Below are 26,642 nucleotides of genomic sequence, written 5' to 3' on the forward strand. Positions count from 1 at the left end.
GGCGCCTCGGCGCCGGTGTCGCCGTCGCTCACCGGGCTGTTCGCAATCGTACGCGGGGGATGTCGCTGCCGCGGTGAGGCCGCACACTCTTCGTTTCTCTTCGTTTTCGCCCCCGCTCGCGTTCCGGGATCCGGAGGCTCGCGTTTACACGCCGCTCGAGAACGTCGGAAGGCGGGATGGCGTCCGACGACGCCGAAACGCAGGAGGCGCGAGAGGCGGCGCAGGAGGCGGCCGAGGAGGACCTCAGGATCTTCGAGACGCTCCGCATCTCCTCGCCCCGGAAGGTCAATCGGCAACGCATTACACCGCCTCCTCTCTCGCACCCGTGACCCGTCGGTCACGCCGCACACGTATTCGCGAAAGCACACGCACGCATGCCGAAAGTAGCACTAGGGGACGCTACCCCTACCACGCGTGGACAGAATCGACGGTGTCCACTGAGAATCGCGAAATTGCAGAATACGTTCCTCGTATCAAACGGTTTCATGACAAATCGCGAGAATACCGTCGCTTTGGAGTTTAATTAAACCTCCGAAACATCAAAAAGATGAAAAAAAACAAAAAAACAAAAAAAAAGAGTGCTCGCGTTCTTTGTGCCGTCGCGACAAGCGCACGAATGTTACGCCAACCACAGCACGTTTACGTAACAATAACGTATAATTAAGTTTTATTTATCGCGATTGAGATTCTCTATATATGTATGAGAATCTTTATATAATATATATATATATATATATATATATATATATATATATATATACACGATAATTCGAATATGCGTACATATATATATACATACATATATATATATATATATATATATATATATATATATATATATATATATACATACATACATATATATATATACATGTGTATATATATATATATATATATATATACACATGTGTGTGTGTGTATGTATATATATATATATATATATATATATATATATATATACACGATAATTCGAATACGCGTACAACAAGTTGCTATCTCTTATTGCGAGACACGGTGGCTGCACAGAATCTCGCGGGATCGAGCGAGCTTGTAGATGCGATGCACCGCGGGCAGTATCAATGGCTTTACCCGGTCTCACCCGTCTTTCCTGTCGTCCTGCATCACGTACATATGCACACACACGCATTCACATGCTAATCGCACGTGCGGTCACGTGCATAACCGTATCACCCACGCCACAAAGCCTCTCATTGTATACACGCCAATACGTATACGTACACGATGCGGCCCATCGAAGGGTCAACAGATCGAATCGGCGGAAATGCACAATATTGATCACCATACGATCGACTACAATATTATTCGATGACGCATCGATTTGCCATCTTGCGATCGCCCAGCCAGCTTTTGGTAAAGAGATTTATAGTCAAAGAGAATTTACGTAGCAAGGTTGCAGCAAGAAATACAAATGCGTAGTATCTCGGGACGAAAAAAAGCTCATATATTTTCATATATTTTTGAAATTTTTTTTGCATCATCTTTTTGCATGATATTTCTGATGCTCTCAAATATGCAAGAGATAAAAATTTCCTAATACGGAATTAAAAATAGAAATTTCTGAATTTAGGTAACATCAAAAAGCTGCTACTTTATTTAAATTACTGTTTTAAGAAAAAGCGGAATAAAAAAAATACAGGATTTAGATTATTCAAATCCCGCTACGGTGGCGAAATGTATTTCTTTTCACTCGTCTCTGATGCATTTCACTTTTAGAATATTATAAAATGTGGAAATGTACAAATGTAGGACGAAGCATCTCACAATAATTCCGTGGTTATTTCTACGTGACTACCAAATCATCATATCAACAATTAAAAATATAGGAAACGTGGTGATGTGAAAAAAATCCTTTTTTTACTCGTTTATTTAACAAATACGAGCGCAACAACGGTAACAACGGGCGAATTACGCGTCTTTGATATCTCGAACCGAGCCCCTTGTTCGAGAAACACATCTCATTCCGAGATCTAATTAGAGGACTCGCACGGGGGGGATTCCGTCACGTTTCGTCATTATCGCACCCTTTCACTCCCTTTCCCGATCAGTGCCTTCGGTCTCTGCTCGACTCGCGCGAATCGCAAGCGCGCGTATCGACTCGCATGCGAACGAGGGTCGCGTTGCCATAGCGCTGCTCGGGGAATCGATTTCACCTGTCGCTACTAACCCCGGACGAGACCGCTCGCGCTGTCGCGTGCTTTCAAAGCCGATCTTAATTTATCGAGCACGACCGAAAGAAGGGACCGTCTTATTCCGGCGCGCGATGGGAGGAAGGGCCGCGCGGGATTCGTTAAATTCAGTTTTATCGATGACCCGACGCGACGTTTAATTCCGCGTCGCCTCAACTTTCTTTCTCGACCGATCAGCTTTGATCTTTGGAATTACGTTTCTTCCTTTCAGAGATATCTCTCAATGGCGTCTCATGAATTTTAAAAATTCTTTCTAGTTCGTTTCTAATAATGTGTGAATGAAAAGTTATTTTATCTCTCACTTCATTTTAATAAAAATCGAAAATCGAAAATCTTTTATGCATTGTTTGTATTATCCTATTTTGTTGTAAATTATTTATACAAAAACTTGAGATTTACATGTATACATGTATGCGATTATTAATAATAAAGTAATAAATAATTTTGCTAATGAATTATATAAATGTTGAATATTATTTATATTTTGTTCTTTTTTTAAAAAAATCGTTCGTAATGTTTCACTCTTTTTCGTTATTTTTACAATCTCATAGATACATAAAAGGTAAACAAGATTTTTTAAATAACATACATGTAAATGTAAAATTACATTTATTTTGTATAATAGGAAGTAAATATGCATTTATTGATCGTTCATTAATATCTAGTTATTTTAATGCATTTGTGTCCTATTTAATTATGATGAATGATAACTAGATTAACATAACATTCAGTATTAACTAAATTTGCTGCTACATTAATATATATGTACTACTAATTTTAATTACATGTAGATTATGGCAGGAGTATTAGTTTTCATAATTTAGGATTTTCCCTCCTCTAATTACCTCTCTCCAATATCTGACAGTATAATATTAAACATAGTATAATTTTAAACATTATACATATATATATATTCATATCTATATATTCATGTACAAGTGCAAGTTTTAAACATTTTATATATATATTTATATATATATATATAATGTTACTATATATATAAAATGTTAATGTAATACATAAGCAGGTAAAATCTCACAAATAGCAATAATACAGCGAAATGTGGAAATGTGGGACCCTGGATTTTAAAATTATATCATGCAAAAATTGAATTACATATTTAATTATATATTTAATTATTTAGCAACGTTCCATTCTTTTTCACGTACAAGTGCAAATTTTAAACACTTGTACGTGAAAAAGAATGGAACGTTGCTAAATAATTAAATATGTAATTCAATTTTTGCATGATATAATTTTAAAATCCAGGGTCCCACATTTCCACATTTCGCTGTAATATTATTACTATTCGTGAGATTTTATTTTTGCTTATGTAATACGTACAATATAGAATACTTCCATATGAAACCTCAACATGAAAGCTCACTTATTCTTATAAAAAAAAAACTTGATGCAGATGAATGTTCATCGGCGTTCATTACGCAAAAACGGGCGAGCGTTAATCACGCGTTCCATTTACGGTGCAAATTCTGCCTGCGTGTTCACAGCGTACAATAAAATTCGATACCGCGTTCTATATATATGTTAATCTATCGTCACTGTTGCAATAACGTGGTGATCGAACGCATTGATGTACTGCGTCAAAAATAGATACGATCCAACCGCAATTTTTTAAAAATAGGATATCGTATTTCGAGAGCCTTAAAAAATTCTCTCATATAAATTCGCAAAGATCATTTTTTTTTTAACATTCGCATTCGTTTGACTAAAGCCCCCTCCCCCTTCCCTCCCCTCCCCCTCGAACGTCACCGTAATATCATTTTCCGACTGTGCGCGCATCCGTTGGATTTAACGATGGGACCAACTTAAATATACGAGAGATCTTACGCGAAATTAATTAAACGTGAAAAAAATATCGCCGGCATGACGAGCAAGTACGTGCAGTTTTTATTTTCGAATTACGAAACCTCTCGCTTCTAATGGACTGTGGCAAAGCCGCGGCACGGAACGACACGCGGGACGTCAACTTTCAGCGGGGAGGGGATCTAAATTATTTTAACGGTATTGTATTTCGCAAAGCGCTCACGTAATCGCTCATCGCGATTTTATTGCGGCGTTATTACGGTCGCGAAATCACGGGTTCGCGCGTTAGCGCGGCCCGGGAACACGACACTGCGGAAAAACGGTCTCCCCGGTGGCGAATTTACAAATTTTTTTTACACGAGTACGTGGACGGTGTGCCGCGCGCGGGTTTCGCTGTAATCCCGCGCACGGCCGCTCTCTCTCGCCGAGGTAAATACCGATGGTAAATAGGTCGCGGTGCCCGCGCGATCGTATCCCCGAGATCGACGGGGGGATATTTATACGGGCGGCGGAATAATGGGTATTCAATAACGTCGGACTTAACCACCACCGGTGGAAACTCTACGGTATTCCGCGGAAACGGGAGAATACGCAACTCCATGCCCAAAACCATGCCGCCTCTCGTCCGCGTCCCGGACGCGTCGAAACTATTTTCGGGGTCGCCGAGAGACGATAACGATCCCGATTCGCGGCCTGTCGTATAATTGAATGGCGAGATAATTGATGCGGCGCGTGTAGGATCGCGTATCCCGATTTTAATCTGATTCCCAGGAAGGTATAGCGCGCGTTGAATTAAATATCCCTCCCTGTTTCTCTCTCTGTATCTCTCTCTCTCTCTCTCTCTCTCTCTCTCTCTCTCTCTCTCTCTCTCTCGCACATCTGAACGTGCGATAGACATTAATTCCCCGAACGGACGTCCCGGCATCGCGCGTTTACGCGAGAGAGAGAGAGATTCTCTTTTTCAGCGCATCGCATGCTGATATGCAACCGCGAGAAATACGCGCTGAAAGCTCTTTTTAATCAGCGGGGAATAGCGGACTCGTCAAAAATAAAATAGGAATACCCCGCTCGTTCCACTTACTCGCGTTGTGCATCCGTACCTCCTCGTGTCTTCACGTTCGCATTCCCGTATTAGTTCAAGTAAGGAGACCTCGTTGTACCACTCTCAAGGTCTCTCCGATGTGGTTACCATCGAGAGAAATATCATTGTGGATACGCTGACCCGCAACCCCCTTCGGGGAGTGTACTCCATTGTGCCGCGCTCGGCGTGGTTTCACGGTAACATTCTCGCCCTGGTATCTGACGTAGATTTTACGAGCATAGATTTTCGCATGCAGATACAGATACCTGGACGAGGTCGTGAGGTCGTCCCCGAAGCGGCAGCGGCGGCGGCGGCGGCGGCGGCGGCAACGGTGAAGGCGGAGGGGGCGGCAACGGCGGCCGCGGCATAGATTCGGGTCACGTAATCCGCCATCGTAGACAGACGAAACTTCGCCATCGTAACTGTCTGTGCCGCGCGCATCCGATTGCCCTGGAAATTGGCGACCGGGTAGCACAATCCCAGTCTTCGATGCGCATTCCTCTCTCCTCTTCTTGCCTGGCCGGAAACGCTCGCAATCGGCTGTACCAGACTTCGAGTGCAAAACTCCGTTGAGTACTACGTGGACCGAGAACGCGCGGGACGCTTCGGGGAATACGAAGCGCACTCGCACACGATTGTGTGTAGCGGAAATTCCTACGGGAGGCTGCGATATGGATCCGGCGGGCAAGACGAGGTAGAGTTGATCGTGTTTTCGAGGCGAGCCTTGTTACGCTCGAGTCGCGTTCTCGGCGAGAAAAATCGAGGCTTCATATTGGAAACCTTATATTTTTATTTGGCGAACTTTCCGCCAAATATCAGAGTTGCTCGATAAATTGTGTTCACAATAATGATATTTTTAATTCTCCGATTCATTTTTATTTATTTTTTTTTATTTAATTCATTTAAGAGACACTTGAATTGTTATGCGAGCTTCTTCGTCAACCGAGTATTAGATGTATCGGGGTAGTAGAATGAATACGTAATTAGTAAATTTCCTATGCATAGAAGATACTTCCATTTACAAAACTTCGCATCGTGTTTATTCCATGATGATCCTATTTCCGACTTTCGTTTCACGGGCAGGATAAGATAGTTATCACGAAGTTATATTACAGTGCGCTCCCGTTTGCAAACTCACTGGACAAGATCGAGAGACACGGATGAAAAAAGAGCGAACATCAGAGGATCTGTTTTTTTTTTTTACACGTTAAATCCTAAACCCGCTTATGATTGTAATTAACAACGAAACGAATTCTCATTTGGACGAATACTTGGATTTAATTTCACATTGCGAGAGAATCACTCGAACGGGAATACATTTAATTCCGCGCGAATCCCGCAACGAGTTGGATTTATTAAAAAGTAATTAAACGTGTCGAACGTAAATCAGCATCAAAACGAAATAAAAGCGAATGACTTCGCGTAATCAGTTACCGCCGCGAAATATTTAATTAGAGCACCGATAATTGGCGCCGAAATTACCGACATAAATATTTGACTGCGCCGTTGCGTTCATAATGACAATAATCTGGTTCTTTCGTCTCGTCTCGTTTCTGCCATGCGCATTCTTCTAATTTGGCTTAATGACGATTTAATCATCATATACCGAATTTTATTGTAATAGCTGGTGATTCGCATTGATTAATCAATGCAAAAGTGCTTAAAAATGTTATTTTCTTTGAATTGCGTCATAAACTGTTTACGTCATTGCGGCACTTGACTGCGTAACGCAATTAATTTCGATTATCGATGGAGATCGGAGAAATGTCGCAGAGAGCAATCTAGCAATTTTAGAATCTTCAATATTGTATCTACTCATTTTAACAGCTCTTGAAAAAGAATAAACAAATAAGTAAGATTAATTCTTATCTGTATTTGCCAGAAGATTGCTGTAAGATTAGAGCCCCATTTTTCAGAGACAAAACATGATAGTGATTTTTATGTCGTATAGAAAATCAAATAGAAATCAGATCGAAGCTACTTTCAATCAAAGATATATCTCTATCGGGAAATAATCGGTCTTCATATCAAGGAATTTATTTTTAAAATCATTACCCTGGAATACATTCGATCGTAAGCTTCTTTAAATAGACGATTCGAAATGCCGTTTCTAAAAGTAGCCTCTAACAAGCTAACTTATCCTCATTTTGCGGCTGACGTTCAACGATATGGGTGAGGGGGGGGGGGGAGAGGGAGAGGATTCTCCAGGCAGGCAGACGCGCGTAATGGGCGAGGGGCAAGTCGTGCCGTTTTATAAAGTTTCCGTCGTACACGCGTGAACGCTGAAATGAGTGCCATTACGAGTCGTGAAGAGTACGTCGGTACCTGCGGTACTCGCGAATCCAGCGCGAGTTCTCCGAGCGGGAGAAAGGTCAGAACTTCAGAAGCCGCAACGCGCTTCGGAGGCTGCCGCTAATCTATTCCCGGCTTAAACGAGCGCCTCGGCATTAAAGCCCTCTGCCTCGCGTAGGAAGCTATGGGAAATAAAATGGCTTTCTTTACGACGGGATCGCCTCGCCCGTGGCGAAACTCAACGGGAATACCGGTACACACGACCGGGAGTCCCGCATAATGAAATTAATAATTTATAACGATTGTTGACTCCGCTCTCTACAAAGTAGCTACATTGAGCTGTACATTGAGGAATTATTGGGAACAATAAAATGGCAATGGATGCGATAAATGAGCACGCATATGCACATTTTTACAATTGTTTCATCATTTTATTTTTCTTTTTGAAAATTATCCATGGCGTTACATTGAAAAGCACGGCAATGTAAAATATTTATTTGTTATATTTATTTTATTTATTTATATTTATTTTATCGTTATTTTTTTTAGACTGGACGATTAAACGTCTGGTTTCAGGTGGACCCAGACGACGCCATGACTCACGATCTAACGACCACTTTAAGAAGCGAGCTGGCGGCTCTCGAGTATAAACGAGACAGGCTTATGTCTGAGGTAAGCCGATTATCGCTTTTCCGCTTTCATAATCGGTCGCGTTATTAATCAATTCGCTTCCCCGTTTAGTTGCAGGAAATGAAAAGCGTTGTGAGATCGCGGGATCAGAGGGTCGTGGAGCTTCAGGTAGAGGCGGATCAGCTCCGTGAGCAAGCGGCCAGGCAAAATGCCGTCGTCTCCAGTCTCAAGAAGCGCATTCAGGTTAATTTGTTTCCCTAACAAGCGGACGATTAAAGGATACCTCGCGAGTTAATGCATCGCATCGAGATAATTCGCTTCCGATCGTTCGTCGACGTTCGTCGTTGAAAAAGAAAACGAGAGAATCTCACGGGATTCCGCAATCGGATAGCGGACGATATATCGACGATTCTGCAAAATTCACGTACGCGCTTCTGTAAAATTCAATAACGATTTCAGGAGTTGGAAGAGAGGGAGAGAAATCTCTATGCGTCCCAGGGCAGGAATGAGATCATGATACAGGGCTTGCAGCGTGACGTAAAGTACCACGAGGAAAAGGTCAGGGAGTACGATAAGAAAATTCGCCAATTGGAGCACGCTATATCCGAGGAGATTCAATTGAAGGAACGGGCGCGGCTGAATCTGCAGGTGCTGTATGTTTCAACGTGCGCTCAATCGCGCTTTTCGCCTTGCGCTATCGACACAACCATTTATTCCCCGCGGAAAAATCGTACTCACTTTTTCTCACCCTCACCTTCACATTTCAATGCCGCTTTTTCAATGCCCGTCATCGATAGGATTTCGTGCGAAGACTGGCACACGCATTGAACGTCGAATACTGCGAGACGGCGCATCACAGCCCCGAGATGGTGATTCATAAAGCGGAGGAACTCGTGCAGGAGGTGAACCGCCTGCGGACGAAGAGCACAAACGTGGAAACGCAGCTGACGAGCGTCGAGATCGATTTCAGAACCTGCAGGGACGCTCTCGACCGCGTTACCACGGAAAAAGAGCAGTTACAGAGGCAAGTGTCCGTTCATCTGGTCGACATAGATCGTTTGCGTCAGGTGAGATTTTTCTTTATTATTAAATTTGAAAGAAATGACTTATTGTAAATTTAACTATGTAAATTATTATCGGAAAATTGGAAATTTAGACATAATTATCATCTTAGCTTGAGACGAAAAGTGAGATCCAAACATTTGGCAAGAGAAAATTGAAAAAGAACAATAGAAGAAATACTACGTCCGCGGGACATTTTTTTTTTTTATTTTAATATTCTCATCTTTCTCATCGAACATTTGGATACCACTCGTTTTCTTGTTTTTCTCCGTTCATATACATGTATAAATCTCTGGCTTCTCTTGTATTATTCGAATTTACTTAATAGCAGTCGAAATTTATGAAATATCGTGCTATTAATTGTTTATCATTGTCTTAGGAGAAGGAGTGCCTGGAGATGCAATATAGGGTCGCTGAGAAGGACATGAACGACTTGAGAGACAAGCTTGTCAACGCGAATAGAAGCTTAACTAGCGCGACGGGGAACATATCCAATCAGGAGGCTCTGATTTGTCAGTTACGAGGTAAACTATCGCGACTGGATCGATTCAATTTCGCTCAAGCCTTTTGATGACCTATGCTTCCTTTGCAGAGGATCTGAAAGTCCGCGAGGAGAAGACGCAACGCGTACAAAATGAATTGCGTCATCTTCTAGAATCGATCGCCATCCTCATCAGTACGCCAAATCGATTTGTCGAGTCTCATGAGAATGCGATCAAAGATCGCATCCGAGAGATCCTGGCAGACAACAAAGATCAGTCGCTGGTAGCTAATGGGAACCATAATTTTGCACTTTTTTGTGAAAAATTCAATTGTTTTAAATATAAATATCTTTTTCTTCTTTGAAACTTATGGATGCCGTACATTGTTTTTATTCATACATCAAAATTTCATACATTAAAATTCAGAAAAATTTTGGCACGCGAAATTAATAATATCTCGGACGTCTTTTTATTTTGTAGAAAATACAAAGTCTTCGGGAAAAAGTGAGCATGGCGACGGAATCCACAAATCGGCAGAGCGAATTGGTCGAATCCACGATGATGAAGGTACGCAGTTTGGAAGACGAACGTGCCGCTCTGGAAGCTAAGATACATAAACTAGAATCCGAACTTACGAGCAGCGATCTCTCCAGAGAGTCTTTACGCAGAGACAAGCAGACGGTAATTTCAGACGTTCTACCTCTTGGAAATGTTAAAACAATCTTGACACGTAATAATTTTGATGACGATAGCGAAACGAGGAGATAAAGACATCATACAATTAACTATTTTAAATCTCTTTGAATTAAATAAAATGTTAAATCTTTAAAGAAGCGAAAGAAAATTAAAGGAACGTTTTAGAAATTTTTTTGTTCCTAATACAATGTTACAGATTATAATTTGATCAAAAATATTTATTTTTACTTATTTCCGATTTCAAAGTCAATCTTATCGCGCCTTTTCCAGTTTATGACCTTCTTGGATCGACTGGGTAAGGCGATGCAAATGGACGAGATCTCTCAGGAGATCGGACTCGATCTTCAAACCGAGTCGCTATTGGTGCGGGCCGAGCAGCTAGCCAGATTGGAGACCGACAAGCTGGTCGACAAGGTGAAGGGCACGATCGATATTACGTCTTTTCGATGCCGCCGTCACGTTGCTAACGTCTTCTCCTTTGTTCTGTGTTTCTTTGTCGTGCAAATCGTGTGCTTACCGCACGTCGCAGTATTTGTACTCCAGCTACACGACTCTACCGAGGATTCGGCGCGAGCGAACGTTCCACGAGCTTCCTTGTCTCAAAGAAGTAAGCCCCCGGCGCGAGCAAAGCGCCTTAGAGAGAAACTTTACAGAATCCTCAGGCATCCCCTTCGTAGAACATTTTATTTCGTTCCATCGTGGAAATATCTTTAATAGAGAAAAGCGCTTTTTGTTCCTTTCCCCCTCCCTCCCCCTCCCTCCGCCCCATTCCCCAATAGGTTTTCCGATACACTTTGCGGCTGAGTCGGATGCGGCCGGTCGAGTTTTGCTTGCGACGTAATTGTTGCTTCAATAAATTGACAGTTTATCGGAAATATCGCGTAATGAAGTGCCATTTAACGCTATAACATCTACGGCGCTGTCCGCGCTGGCGCATCGACATATTGCGGTCGCTCTTTTCAACATAAAACTGATCCGCGATGCGCTAACTTTTAATTAAATAATCTCCGATAACATGTCAGCAGAAACAGGTTTTTTCTCCGACAGAATTTTTTCTTTATTTTATAAAAAAAAAAAAAAAAAAAAAAAAATAGATCTGCTTTTTTGATCTGTATAATTTAATTACACGTACGACAGAAGAATTATCGCAGATACGCACGACGAAATCATCATCATCTCCATTTCTCATCAAGTCTTATCGTTATCATTATTTAGATCGACGATTGCACGATGTATCTTGAATTCGGTACTTTTTTGTTCTGCGGTAAAGCAGGTATTTGCACGTGGTGTCGAGCGTGGTGTCTGATAAATGTCGTTGCCGTTGAGGAGGACTCGACAAATGTGGTTTTCTTTCTCTTTTTCGGGCAGACTTCCGTGGTTTATCAGTTGCAACGTCGTGTTCGAACCCTGCGGGAGCAATTGCAGCGCAGGGACCTGCACCTGGACCTTCTACGTCGGAAGTTATCTCTGCAGGAGGACAGCGTGAGGATGAAGTCATTGTTGCAGACCGAGCGCGACGAGGCGAACATACGGTTTGTTTCACCGTAACCTGGGGCCGATTACAACGAAATTTTAAACACGCGTTAAAATTTTGAATTTCTCTCTCTCTCTCTCTCTCTCTCTCTCTCTCTCTCTCAATCTGTCTCAATCTGTCTTTCTCTATCTCCCTCGTATCTCTCTCGCGTTGAGGTGGATAATTTTCGCAAAGAGCATTTGAAATTGATGAAGATTGATGTAATATTCCGATGATAGCAATTAGAAGCTATCATCGTGTTGTATTAATTAATTTGTGTTATATATAATCGATTCGATGTTTTTTACTCTTTGCCGACTAATGTAACATTAGCGAGGAAAACGATGCCTATCGATGTCTATCGAGGTCTTTCGATAAGGGACGTATAGAGCTGCGGGCTATCGGAAAATTTAATCGACAGCGCGGCTTCGCGCATCCCAGATGCGGCGTGATTTTTTTTACGCGGCTGATCGCCGGCGGTCACACTGCAATTTCCGACAGTGGTTCGCGGTTTATTTCAAATGCGCCGAACGCATTTCTATAACGTCCGTTGTTGCATGCCGGGCTGCTATTAGCCGTAGTCTTTCCTACCTCGACGCTCGGCGAAATTTGGGGAAAAAAAAGCGGGAAAAGGTGCGAGTGAGGATTTCCTTCCTTTCTTTCAGCGCGAAGAAACTGGCGAAGCAGGTCGAGCGACTTCAGGTCCAATTGTCGGAGGAAAAGTCGCGGAATCGGGAGTTGAGCGCACAATTGACGGAAGCCGCAGATTACAAGGCACGTAACTTTCGAGAGACTTTCCGTACTCTCTCACAGTCAGATAAATCCGAATGCTTCGCATGGAATACGCACGGAACGCAAGCGCGGAACAATTTCGTCGCAGCTGTTTAACGATAATAACAATTAACAGTTTAACGATAATATATTGCGCGCATTGTTGTTGCCCCTCGTTAAATCTCAATGCATTCTTGTAAACCTTGTTACACCGTGCGACTTTATCCCGAGTAAACAAACGAATGTTTACTTCTAATCTAATTTCTTTTTAATAATTCAATTTATTCCGCGCTTCTGTAGAAAGCTTCGTTAAATCGATTTTCCGCTCGTGAATTTCACGAAGCGGCGTACGCCGGGAAAAACAAAATTCCGTTCGTAAAACCATGGGAGAAAACCCTCATGTAATTTGCGACTATCGATCAGATGATTTTAACTCACTTTACGACATTTCCCGCGAGCAGATAGCCGCCCTGGAACGTAGTCGGAAGATCGAGGAGCTCCAGAAGCGTCTTGTTGAGAGCGAGATGTTGAGGACGCGTTACAACAGAAAATTGACGATGGCGAAGGAGCAGATGAGGACGGTCGCGGAGACGGCCGATCAGGAGAGATCGATAAACGACCATTCCTTGCAGCTTCTCCGCGACGAGCTGGCTCAGGTCAAACAAAATCTTTCCGACGTCACGAGAAGAGAATCCCAGGTAAATCGCGATTATTATTACTTAATTCATACGCGTCAGTTGTCGCGATACGTTCAATCTCGAGTTTACGACCGCGGATAAATCTGCGTTTTGACGTTCCGTTAACGGGAACGTTAAATAATATTTAAACAAGTTCGTTAGCTGAAACGAATGCTGGATAAACAAATCGAAAGAATCACGTCGCTGATTTTTTTTTAATCCATCGTAAACGGCAAAATCCATGTCTCAATGCAGGATTGTGTATTCGGCACGCGTATTTGGTATTCACGTAATTCTGATTTATGATCGTTCGCGTGCACGAACGCGGATTTACGAGCGATTAAATTACGCAAAAGAAGTCGCTGTGGAAACGGAGCTCCGTTGCGTCGCGGACAGGCTGTTCCTCCGTGCATTACATATGTATTATCTCGAGTTGCAATATTCCTCACAGTCTACGTAAGTCTACGTAAGTCTTCTCCAAGGGACATTTAGTTTCTCCTGAGAAAGGAAAATGTAGAGTTGTTGATTTGATTTTTCGCAAAGAATTAATAACGATTTCAATTCCTCGGAAGTGATCTTGCCGTTCCGCAACAATTCACAGATTCGCTAATATCGCTAATATCGCAAACTGCACCTTTTATTAATAAAGAAATAAAATTAGAGAGAGATTAGAGAAATAAAATTAGAAATTAAAGAAATACAATTAGAAATAAAATTAAAAGCGTATTTGCAGCAGAGTTCACCTCCAGTACTTCGCCTTCGGAGGTGGAGGCCGAAAAGGAGGCTCGTTAATTCATTGTGGCAATCGCAATGATTCGCGACGACGATCATTCGCGTAATTGCGAGCTCTCTCTCGTCGGGCGCGTAACGCTCGTTCAGAACATGATTTGGAGTTGCATCATAGTGATTCGAGACACGTTCGCGCGCGTCGCCGGGCTGTAAAGCAGATAGCTTCTTCGACTTAAACCCCGCGCTGCCATACTCCGTGAAAGGATTGTAAATCTTACATGCGATTTTGCGAGGCTTCATCTCGACGTCCGTAACTTCGCTTTCTGAAGCGTCGCGAAACTTTGATTTAGTTCGAACAAGCAAACATTAATTATAATAAATTATACATGAAGTACTCGAGTCTTAATACCCTTGCTGCATTTATCACTTCCACTATAAAACAGCATTTAAGTTTCAGGCAAATATAAATAGGAAAAGAAAACCGGAAAGGAGTAAAGAAGTAATACTGTGTTATTCAAACAAAAAAATTTTTTAATACAAAATCGCTTTAACTTTAATACGACTTGTTGTGTGTTATTAAATTTGTAAAAATAATTAGATTCTGGCAATATAAAATGCTAAATAGTTTTATATAGAGCGAAAAAAAACTGATATTCTATAAATATTAAAACGCTTATTCCAGTTCAAATTTGTAAAATGCGCGATAAAAAATTTAATACTCGAGCGAGTCATGCTATTGTTTGAATATAAGTTACGAGTATGATTCAATTCGCAAATCGTTCATTTCCTGTCTCAGCTCCAAAGCTTCCGTGTCTCTGTAGCGAAGTTATTGTCGGAGCCAATCTGCACGCCCGATTATGAGATTATTTCGCGGCTGCAGAAAATGGTCGCGGCTCATCGGGACTTTACAATGCTCTCCCGCAGGTATGACGAGCCTTTGGAAACAAATCCCTCGAGATGCACCAGGTAATGGTCAGATATATATATATATATATATATATATATATATATATATATATATATATATGTATACCTTGAACCTGTATATATATATATATATATATATAATTCGGGACTAGGAAAATAATCTAATGTATGACTCATGCAATCGTAAATTTTTATTGGCAATTTTATTTTTATTTAATCTTTTTTTATTTAAAGTATGTAAAATAAAAAAAGATTAAATAAAAATAAAATTGCCAATAAAAATTTACGATCGTATTTTAACTTTAAATAATAAAAGAATATATATATATATATATACAGACGCAAGGTCATCGTATTTTACATACTTTAAATAAAAAAAGATTAAATAAAAATAAAATTGCCAATAAAAATTTACGATTGCATGAGTCATACATTAGATTATTTTCCTAGTCCCGAATTCATATGTTTGCATTTTTCTTTTGTTATACATATCTTCCTGGATTTTGTTTGTGCAGCATCCATCCGGTTCATCCGCCGAGATCGCCCGGTTCTCGTTGCACTCGTTACGAGGACAGCGGTTTCGCGGATCCGCCCGATCTCCATGACATCGACGATGATTACAACAAGAGGCCAGTGAGAAGCAGCCTTCTTCCGTGACATCGGCAAACAAAGTTCAGGTTTTAAAACGCGTTCCTGCGGCAGGATGAATGACCTCTGCATTCTGCTAAATAGGAATCTCGAGTTTCCAATTTTACGCAGCTGATTTTCATATCGGATGGGAAATTGTGCTTCACACCATCCACCCACACATACACACACACACACACACACACACACACGCGCGCGCGCGCGCGCGCGCGTGTCGTAAAGCGTTACGTTTATTTCGTATAAACGAACGGCTCTTACGAGACGGAGAGGACCATTTATTGATAATTGCCGCTCTACGAATTCTACAACAGGCACACCATGAGATCGCTCGCATGTCGATCGAGTGTTCGAATGGCTCGCCCCGCCACCGATTCCGATGAAATAAGCATTAAGAAATATCGAATCCATCGATCCGTGCTATTACGAGGGAACGAAAGAGGAAATCGACCTGCGTTCGCATAAAATCGCAATTTCTCGCTAATTATTAACCGGCAAGCATGAGAAATTCCTAACGGGTCATGTGGAAGTGCGATAGTGGACGGAATGGATAGTATATAGCACTGGCTCTCGTGGACGAAAATTGTCGGAAGTGTTCAGTGAAAATTACGCGACCTGATGATCGCTCGCGTAGCCGTAGTTTAAGGTAATTTATTTGGGAAATATTTACGAGCCGGCCGCATGGCGCAGACTTTGATTTATATACGCGAATAAAATAGCTCTATTATACGCATACACGTTCGCTCCCCGAAGAAATCGTCTGGATGTGCCACTTGAAGCAAACAAGAAAGTCATTAAAGAATGAAATCGTACTAAGTAAGACTAGACAAGTATGCGAATCATTGTGTAAATGACGTCATGTGAAATAATAAAAAAATTCGTTTGTAAAGGAGGATAGTTTGCGGAGAATTGTGGACAAATTGCAATATGAATTAATTAAAGACTGATTAACAGAATTTTCTCAATTTCTGTGGCATAACGTCTTATCTTTTTTTACCTTTATCCGATAAAATGTTCATAGAAACGTATCTTGAATAATTTCACGTTATTACATGATTATGGATATTAAAAATCTGTGCGAGTTAAAAAAAATATCATGTAATTTTTACTTACATGATTGTATTACTTGTAATATACAATGTTCAATCCTGTTAATTAAAACCCAAATTTTATTTAATTTATATTAATTCAGTTTACGTAATAAATTTTTTTGTTGATTAAAATGTGTTTTTAAAATAAATGTTATTTAAATTTTCTAAATTATATCATTTTATTATTTTAAGCTTATTAAAATCCCTTATATTATAAAAAATTATTGTAAAAAAATTCACAAAGTAATTTTTAGTCAACCTCTCATATGAGATATTAAAGTGATGAAATATTCTGACAGCTATTCCCGCACATTCTAATGACCCTTTGACCTGAATAGCGCCAATCCCGTTTAACGCAATTTTTTCTAATCAATTGCGAAACAATGCGAAGGCTGTGCAAATGGCATTCGCACGAATCGTGCGAAATGTATTATGATTTGACGAACAGAGTGTTCCAAGTGTTCCCAATTTAAATACGTTAGATCCCATTACGATCAAACACATAAACACTGTTATTGATGATTCGATCAACGAGCGCGATCCCGACCCAACTCGGACCACCTAAGTAATCGTGTTCCAGAGCACGCTATTAATTGGCCATAATAATTACATAGCCGAATTGACGAGCCTCGGGTTTCCTATTTCCGGTGTCCGGTGCGTTACTTGTTATGCACTCGTCATTATTGGAAGCCCCACTTCCGGTGACACGGTTCCAATTTCCATGCTCGCCACACTCGTCAATGGATGCCCGAAAGTGATGAGCAGGTAACGGGATATCTTTGGTAACATCGATCGTCGAATTCCCCATCGATTGTTACATGAGTCTACGATGTCGCAATTATTCGTTTGACCAGGGTACCCTTCAACTGCATAATTAGCTGGGAATAAGGTTGGGTGATAAAACTGCCATTTCGCATTGCAACCTAAATAACTCTCGTTGTCCGATTTTATCAGAAGATTCTTAGACTTTTAATAATTCGCAGAAAGGCTTCGACACATTTTGAAATCTCACTACTTTGCAAAACCGGAGACGCTCATATTCTTACGTCGTAATTAATAATAGTAATAATATTTACGTGAATCATCCTCAGATTGGTTACAAAGTCTTTTCGTGTTCTTCATAGGGTCTCTTTGGAATGTTTCTTTAAGCCATTTTTCCGTGCGATTTCTCGATGATTTTTATAGACACATGTAGGTTAACAACTATTAACAACTATTATATCACGATCGTAAATGAAGTCTACAATAAGTACGTAACGATATCTTCGCGTGTAATAATCTTGCTGCGACAAGTTATCAGAAATCACAAGTAATTGAAGCACACGATAATGAACAGTTGGAGACAAGAAATAAAAGTATCAAATCATTCGCTAATTCCTTCGGGATTTCGAGTCTTCTCTACAGCGTCTCTCGTTTCACTCTCATTTTTCCTCAGGAAATAGACACGTCCCTCAAAATCAACTATTTACTAATTACATTTACATTTTACGATCGATAGAATAATCTTCTGCTATAAAATATAAATATTTATTTCTCTTCTAAAATTTTTTCAAGTTTCTGAATTTCTCCGATGTTTCTCCCGTTTTCGATCGCTTCTTCGAGAATGGTAATTCTCTCGTTTACGAGGAAACTCTCACGTAACAAGCCGTTGACCCAGCGACACACGTGGACACGCTGTTAACACTGTTTTCGCCCATAAATGATCCCGGGCACGGGGATACGCGATGGTAAAAGCATTCAGCTCACGCAGTCTGGGTCAATATAGGGTTTAGAGTCATGTCGGCGGTAGCTCGAAAGAACCGCAAGTAATGATTCTTCCTTTCACGCAAAGTGGGACTCGCAGGAAGTCGCTTTAAATAATACTCATCGTTACTGGCACGTGAACAATCGGGCAAATATCACCGTGCAAAAACCGACGGCGATGTAAAACCGCGGTCTCTCTAACATATGAGGGTTTTGATGGAAGCCGTCACGAAGAGAAATCGTTAAACGATATCCGTGAAGTGACAAAAAAGTTCGCGTGGCTCGCGAACAATGCCGCCGAGTTCTTCGATTCGCCTGCCAAATCCATGATGAAGTTTAACCTTCGCGATCTTCTTGAGGATTCACGCGTCGTGTTCTTAGCGATCGATACACCGCATTGCCCAACCTGCCAAAGTGCAATATTTATAAAAAAATTTATACAAAAAAAAAGTGCGAACCGCGATTTTTGCTGATCGATGTGCAATAAACGAGAAACGACACGACACGATTCCTGCATTCCGGAACGATTCGATAAATAAACAATGGCGCGTCCGACGCATTATTATCTCATATTTTCTCGCATTATCCGTTGACCGCGCGCTTTAATTGGCTTAATTGTTTTTACGCAATCGGCATTCCGCAATGTTGCCGACGACATCATTCCACGCTTACGTGCGACGAGGACTCGTTACGGAATTTACGAGCGAATTGATCCATTGCGTGAGCCGAGCTGCTAGCAAATCTGAGTCCCATGTCTCATCTCTCATTGCGATTTTTGCGAATGACTCTGCGTCCCGTCGAGATTAATCGTCTATCGTTTGCCACGATGGCCGACCGTACTCTTCAATCGGTCAATCCTGCCAGACAGAAGCATGGATCTGTCATTACATTCTTTCATGTTCGAACTGTTCGTGCGACTGTTTCCGCTCGAACGTGCGTTTGCGCCTTCTTCATGTATTCTCTTCAGGTCGAAACGAGTAGCCATCATAACAAAAAATATCTTTTAAAATTAATAAATTAAAATTTTTATTGCTACATCAGAATTGCCAAATCTAGCTCGTTACGTGCTTACATAAGAATTATTTTATTATTTAATTGTGACTTTAATTATTATTATTTTAAATACCAAATTCGTAGAAAGATTTGTTTCCTCTTTTATGATATAAAAATCTTATTTTCTCTTGATCCGTGAAGTCTAAAATACTTATATCATCTGGATTTTTACAGAAAAGATTTGTTGACCCTTGGACTCCTACATTAATGACAGCATTATCGAATAGATAACTAGAAAGTAATAAAGGATGTTTGATGCGCATACATGCAAAATGAGATTAATCGAAATGTATGTTTGTCAATCTTTGAACGTAATCGAAACTTACGACGCACTCAGGCTCAGGAAGGTAGATGGTCTATGAGTCGGAGTTATGACTCATCAGTATACTATCGTCACTAGTATGCGCTTCGTCGCGATAGTATATGCCATTACGTGCAGTCGAAGACGGCACGATTGCGCTCGTGAAGAGTCACATTTACATTTAGACATTGGCCATAGACATTCGAGGAATTTTTTTAGCGAGTCTCGAATACATTTTATTCCAGGCAATTCAATGTAATATACATATCGAATAGATGCGGATGATCCTCGAATTCGAAGTGTATAATTCGAGAGGTTCGAGAGGAGTCGCGAATTACAAATACTTTTCCAGTAGAGAACCACCGTAATGACGTCGTCGGTTTTAACGCGTCTCTGCCTACGCGCGTTTGCGTGTCTTGCGCTTTCTCGTCGTCTCGCATGTCCATGAAACCTTCCCGGTAACATCTCCCATAAACCCAATTGCGTCTCGCGGACTTCGCGTACCCCGCGCCTTTATTGACCCATCAGCTATTTACGACTAGTTTTCTAGGCATTCCCGGAAGCGAGTATTTAACGCAATCAGCTGACAGGTCTCTCAAATCGAAAGCCGTTTTCTCCACGCGTGTATTATAGTCGAAAGAGAGTCCGCATCTGTTTAAAGCGATCACCGCGATGACTGGTCCCGCGAGACAGATTGGCGGCACCGTTTCCAAGATTTTTCCGCAAGCTACGGTTATTTCCTACCGCGCTAAAGATAGCCCGGATGAGATTCTAAGAAAGCATCTGCCGGAAAATATGTGAATACAAGAGACAGTACGAGTAGTGAAAAAAAAAAACGAGCTTCAATTATTAGCGGAAATGTATGCTGCGTTATTTTTACATTTTTCTGAAATCAACTTATTGACCTAGTTGAAATTAGTTGACAAACAAATCTGATAGAGATTTAATTTACTAAATTTTCCCATTGTCAATGGTAAATAATGAAATAATTCTTGATGTCCCACTAGAGTAACTAGATTGCATTTCCGGCTATTTACAGCTGAAAGATTATGCAATTTTTATCTTTAAATATGCATTTTTGTTATTATGATATTTTGTCAAATATATAAATATCTAATAAAACAGCAATAGGTTATTTAAATTTGATTCTCTTTCCTTTTCTTTTTTTTTTTTTTTTCTTTCGAAAAAAAGGCGAAAATTAACGTTCCTGCAGCTTGATGCAGAAATAGGTCCAGTCTTGCTCTTAAGCCGCAGAGGAACATCGGCCATCCTCGTGACCAAGTTCAGGGCTAACAAGATCCCGTCTCATCTCTCTCGCTCGTCCGAGAGTGGAAGATCCAACTTTCCTTTGCGTAAGAGACGCCTCTTGCAACCTCTTCGCTGTCGACTCTCCCACCGTTTTCTCACAAGCTCGACCGGCCACCCTTTACTTTACTGCGTTTTATTTTCAGCGGTCCAGTCCGGCCGCTGTTCATTTATCCTTGTTTTAATCCGCCGCAACTCTAGCAGCAAACTCGCTCTTTAGTGTTCGCCCCTTTTTTTCCTTGCTTTATACCCGCCAGATATTCATTAATACATTCGAGTTTTTTTCAAATCAGACAAACGTATTTTATAATAATTCTAGTAGTCTTTGCTATTGTCAGAGAATAATTGTTTTATGACAAATTGAACAATTACTGCAATAAACTTAAAATTATATAATAAAAAAAGATATATTACATGAGTATATGTAATTGAGATAAGTATTTCTCTTTCAATTAAAGATTTAAGGCATAAAATAAATCAGAAAATTTAGCAACTTATAGAAAACGACATTTTAAATTGGAGCAATATGCGCGAAATCATAAAAATGATATATTTAAATCTTTCATATTTTAATTATTTTTGCAGTAATATTTTTTAACGATAAATTATATGATATAGAATGAAACTAAAATAATTATATCATTTATATATATATTATTATATATGTATATATAAATATGTATATATAAATTCTATACATATTATTATAAATACATAGAAATGTGCAAAAGTGTATTTTAGATTATAAATAGAATCGTACATATTATGTGTTGAGTATTAAAAAATTATTTTATATTCAACGATAAATATTTTATCTTGAAAGAAAGGAAGACATTATATGTAAATAAAATTTAATAAATAAAACTGCATGATAAATTCAAAAATGTCTCTCTATTAGATAATATTTATAGCATAATCACGATTTTTGTGCTATAAATTGTTGTATCCTGAAGAATACTAGCATACTTGAATTTTAAATTTCAAGTCGATATTTTGAAAGATTATCACGATGAAAATAATATACGCATTTTTATTAATTGCTGTTGTTGCATTTATGGGTTCTGGCATTATGGCTGAATCATTAGCCGAAGCTATAGCCGACAAACCTGGACAAGCTAAGGTATGAAAATTTATAATAAGGTATATTTAATTAAACTAAGCATCTTTTAATATTTTATATTTAATATTTTATATTTTATATATATATACATATGTATTTTTTTTTATTGTATCTATTTTATACTTATACATAAGCCTACACACTTTCTAATAACCAACAAATTTTTAATGCAATTTTTTTAATGCAAATTACATGCAATTTTTTTAAATCACAGGAGGCACATAGATATAATATTAATCTTAATATACAAAATTTTTTATAAAAAGTTGTTTTTGCAAATCATGCTATGTAATGAAATATTTGTTCTTGCATTAGATATAAAATTATATAATACATTATATAAATGTATATGTAATTAATATAATATAAATACATAAATATATAATTAATATGATATAAATTATATAAATTTTATTTACTTTTCTACGTTTCAGAAAATCGGAATTTTTGATCGGATAACTGAGCTAGTCAATTGGCTCGTGAATCACTAAATAATCAAATAATCTACATATCTACAGGATAATAAATTCTTCAGATTTAACTAATATTTTGCAAATAATATTTTCTGATAATATAATATAAAAAAATTAAATAAAATAATTTTCAAAAACGAAAATGGTTATGTATTATATAAAATAAAATATAATATGTATTAGGTTTTCCAAAATAATTGTCACGTATGAAAATATATTGTATATCAATTATGTAAAATTTAATATATATTTTATAAAAAAAAATTAAAAACATGTTTTATGTAAATGAATTCAAATGTTACTCGCAATAATTGTTTTAGAACATTATATTAAACAACGTATGTCTATTAAAAAAATTATTAAAATAAATTTACATATAAATAAAAATCTGTGTATATTTAAATTTTCTAAGTATTTTATGATTATTTTATAATAATTAAAGGGGATTTTGATTATGATATTAATTATAGACGTAACTTCCACAATCTGAAACGTCACTCTTGCATATATGTTATGATCACTAGTAACATTAAATTTATTGTTTGAATATTGATAGATGAAAATAGAAACGTGAATAAAAGAGGAATAACGATTTCTGATTCTCCATGCATTATTTATTTCTCAACAAGTTTGCTCATTATATTAAAATTGAGTTCGAGAAGGTAGCAGAAAGTCGGAGATGGTGCAGATGGAACAGTGAACATCCGAGTGAATAAATTATTCAAAGTAGATTCATAAATAAACGAGCAAACATAACGCGAAGACAAGCAGTAAGTGTGTCTCACGTGATTAAATACATTACATAAAATTAAACTAACTCAGAGAGTTGATTCTATTTAAAGAATATTTTTTGCAACGCTTTGTAACGCTTTGCTGGTTAAGTTAACTAAATTCACTGCGTGACGAAGGGTAATGTTGATATAATTTTTCTACTAAATTAGTCTCTTGTTTCACGGGACATATTTCAGCACTTTCACATTTATGATATTCTTGATGAACGTGACATATGTTACGTGCACTTTCATATTTTATCATTATGACTATCTTGATACATTGGAATCGTCTAAAATCCCTTCTCAATGAGAAAGTCGTAAAGAATTAAAAAACAACTTTTCACAATTATAATCATCATATAATAAAATTATCTTGATTATAGAAGAAAAGCTTTCCTCATTATGTTCATTTTGCATTTTGCATTAAATATTATACATTAAAAATATGTAAAAATAATTATTTGTTTTATTTTCAATAAATCTTAAATTTAAATAAGAAAATAGATATAAAGGTATATAATAGATATAAGGTATATATATATATATATATATATCTATATTTAGTATCTTTTGAGTGTTTCATTTATACATATTTAGTGGTTACTATTTTAATTTAATTTAATTGTCTGACAAATTAGGTAATCTTTTTCTTACCAAAAGCTAATAAGAAAGTTATTATTTATTACATATTTTAAAATTCAATATTAAATATATACACGGAAAGAACACTTTTGCTGGCAAATCTAAAAATTTGGCTAGATACAGATCTGAAAATAATTTTATTTGGATCTTCAAAATTATTATATGATGTTCAAATTGATTGTTAGAAGATCAAACATTTTTGCAGCATCATATTTAAGTATTCTACAAAATAATTTTAGATTTGTCAGCAAAAATATTCTTTCTGTGTATCTCGCTATATGTCAGATTTAGAAAATTTTTGGATATCTTTAAATAATTTAATCATTAAAATTAATTTGCTGCTGCGTTTATTAAGTTAATAAGTATTTAACATTTATAACAATTCCGACAATATTAGACATTAGTAAATCTGTGTTGTAGTTAAGATTTTCATATTATATTTTTTACCCTTGAATTTTTGTTTTTATATCGTCCAACATTTTTAGAAGGTCTGGTCTCATTTTTTTCTAAAATGCAAATATTTTTTCTTTAGAATAATATAATAATTATTATATATAGTTTAAATAGTACTACGCTATATATATATATATATATATATATATATATATATATATTCTAAAACTACTTATTATTAATTTTTGTCTAATCAATTATATTTTTTCTATAAAGATATGCAAGCGAATTTAAAATTAAACACATTTATCATTAAATACATGTGTTTAATTTTAAATTCGCTTGCATATCTTTATAGAAAAAATATAATTGATTAGATAAAAATGAATAATAAGTAGTTTTAGAATGTGCAATTAAATTAATTTTTATGTAATATTATATTATCCACACACACACACACACACACACACACACACACACACACACACACACACACACACACGTGCGCGTGTGTGCGCACGTTATATCTTGATTTATTTAAATCATTACTTAAAATAGTGAAAGAAATAATTTCGTTACTATAATCTCGTTAAGATCAATGCTTGCGGCATGTGGTCCAGCATTAGGTTCTCCACTAATAATTGGGATAATGATTGCGACAACCGTAAGTACAGCAAATAAGAAGATTATTGCTTTCATGTTTGTCTTTCCTTATGTAAAATTACTATGTTCTGCGATCTTCTTGTCGCAACTGATTTTGATCTATCTGCCTTACTTATTTATAGGAAAATTTGTACCTAAATATCAGCGTAATAAAATATATCAAAGATATAAAATAAGACACATAAACCTTTATTTATTTTATTAGCTATAATAAAATGTATCACGCATCGTGAGATATGATAATTTCAAAATATCTGCCAATAAAAATGTCACACTTTTTATTATTATGACATATCATATTTTGATAAATATAACTATAGTCTGACATCATACGTTGTAAAGTAACATTTGAGTGCCATAAACACTTGTGGAAATACGAAAAATATCAGGCGGCGCGATTGTGCTTTTTTTATTTTATATTGAAAAATGCTAAGCAATAATGTTTTTATTATTTGTCATTTATTTGCTACGATTTTAATTTTTATACAAAAATAGTATGACTAAGATTACGAAAATAAAAGTTTCACTTTAATAAATCTTTTTTGAATTGTAATATTAACGTTGCTAGAATTCGAGCACACCAATTGAGTCTATTGAAGTATTACGTTATATAGAATAAAAATTAATTTGAAAGATTAGTCAATTCAAATAACATAGCGATAACTATGACATGTACATGTATGCACAAATTAATACATTAACAGTTTAACTGCAATTTTGTGAGTCAAAAAGCATTTATTGTTGTTGATAAATTAACAGTTTGATACGATCGGTAATTGTTTGAGATACACTCAGCCAACCTTTGCAAAGAAGTCGATAAATATCACATACGTTAAACTTGTAATTGTCTAACTCGATGATTATATTGTATAATCCCAAGGGAAAATATAATAATAATTGTACCTGTATATATTTTATTTACATAACATAAATACATCATTTATTTAAATAATACAAATACATACTTTTTATGTGCACAATCCAGATTAAAAATTAATGGTTTTGTTTATATTGCAAATTTTAATTTAATGTTTAATTATAACTTTTTAATGTTTATAATATTTACTAATTTTATCTAAAATTTTAATATTTGTTCAAATCTACTAAATAATATTTGAGCAACACACATTTACACATTTACACATTGATCCATATTTTACTTCATCATCATCATCATCCGAGTCAGTCATCGGTAATCTTGACTGTAGATATTTGCTTTTGCACAAATCAAGACCAAGTGAAAGTAATATAATGTATAAACTGAGCAGAGAATATACATTGGAATCTTGTAATGGCTAATGACAGATCGGATCTCATCGACCTTGAACTTGGCAGTTACTGTGCAATTTCATACACGTAATCTCGCAACAGAGACGCGTCACGCTCTAATTTCTCGCGCAGACTTCTGTCAAGCGAAATGAAACGACATGTTACGTTTCCAATAAAAGATTAATCAAGAGATTAATGTAATCTTATAATTACTTTAAAGAGATTGCGTATTTATGAATTTTAGCTATATATAACTCCAAGAATTGTTCCGTTATATTAA

The 26,642-nt window shown here is 37.5% G+C and overlaps 2 protein-coding genes and 1 long non-coding RNA gene across 3 annotated transcripts; 2 read left to right on the forward strand and 1 right to left on the reverse strand.

Moving 5' to 3' along the window:
- Window positions 1-48: 48 nt before the first annotated feature.
- On the forward strand, window positions 49-16,492 carry LOC105431366 (uncharacterized). Its single transcript, XM_089081912.1, has 15 exons — window positions 49-284; window positions 7,981-8,076; window positions 8,146-8,277; window positions 8,494-8,682; window positions 8,832-9,101; window positions 9,476-9,620; window positions 9,689-9,861; window positions 10,059-10,259; window positions 10,545-10,688; window positions 10,804-10,881; window positions 11,643-11,806; window positions 12,453-12,561; window positions 13,020-13,256; window positions 14,761-14,930; window positions 15,407-16,492. Exons 1-15 carry the CDS (start codon window positions 177-179, stop codon window positions 15,546-15,548), a joined length of 2,358 nt encoding a protein of 785 aa, XP_088938038.1. The 5' UTR covers window positions 49-176; the 3' UTR covers window positions 15,549-16,492.
- Window positions 16,493-21,961: 5,469 nt separating this feature from the next.
- LOC148935450 (myrmicitoxin(1)-Pr6b) lies at window positions 21,962-23,009 on the forward strand. Its single transcript, XM_089081911.1, has 2 exons — window positions 21,962-22,149; window positions 22,584-23,009. Exons 1-2 carry the CDS (start codon window positions 22,039-22,041, stop codon window positions 22,638-22,640), a joined length of 168 nt encoding a protein of 55 aa, XP_088938037.1. The 5' UTR covers window positions 21,962-22,038; the 3' UTR covers window positions 22,641-23,009.
- Window positions 23,010-24,367: 1,358 nt separating this feature from the next.
- LOC148935451 (uncharacterized) lies at window positions 24,368-25,252 on the reverse strand. The gene is made up of 2 exons (XR_016140430.1): window positions 25,010-25,252; window positions 24,368-24,543 (listed from the first exon to the last, which is right to left on the reverse strand). It is a non-coding gene; the product is annotated as an uncharacterized LOC148935451 (long non-coding RNA).
- Between the last annotated feature and the right edge of the window lie 1,390 nt (window positions 25,253-26,642).

Source organism: Pogonomyrmex barbatus, unplaced genomic scaffold, assembly GCF_055798465.1.
Source record: "Pogonomyrmex barbatus isolate J1 unplaced genomic scaffold, ASM5579846v1 scaffold5, whole genome shotgun sequence".
Taxonomy (NCBI): Eukaryota; Metazoa; Arthropoda; class Insecta; order Hymenoptera; family Formicidae; genus Pogonomyrmex; species Pogonomyrmex barbatus.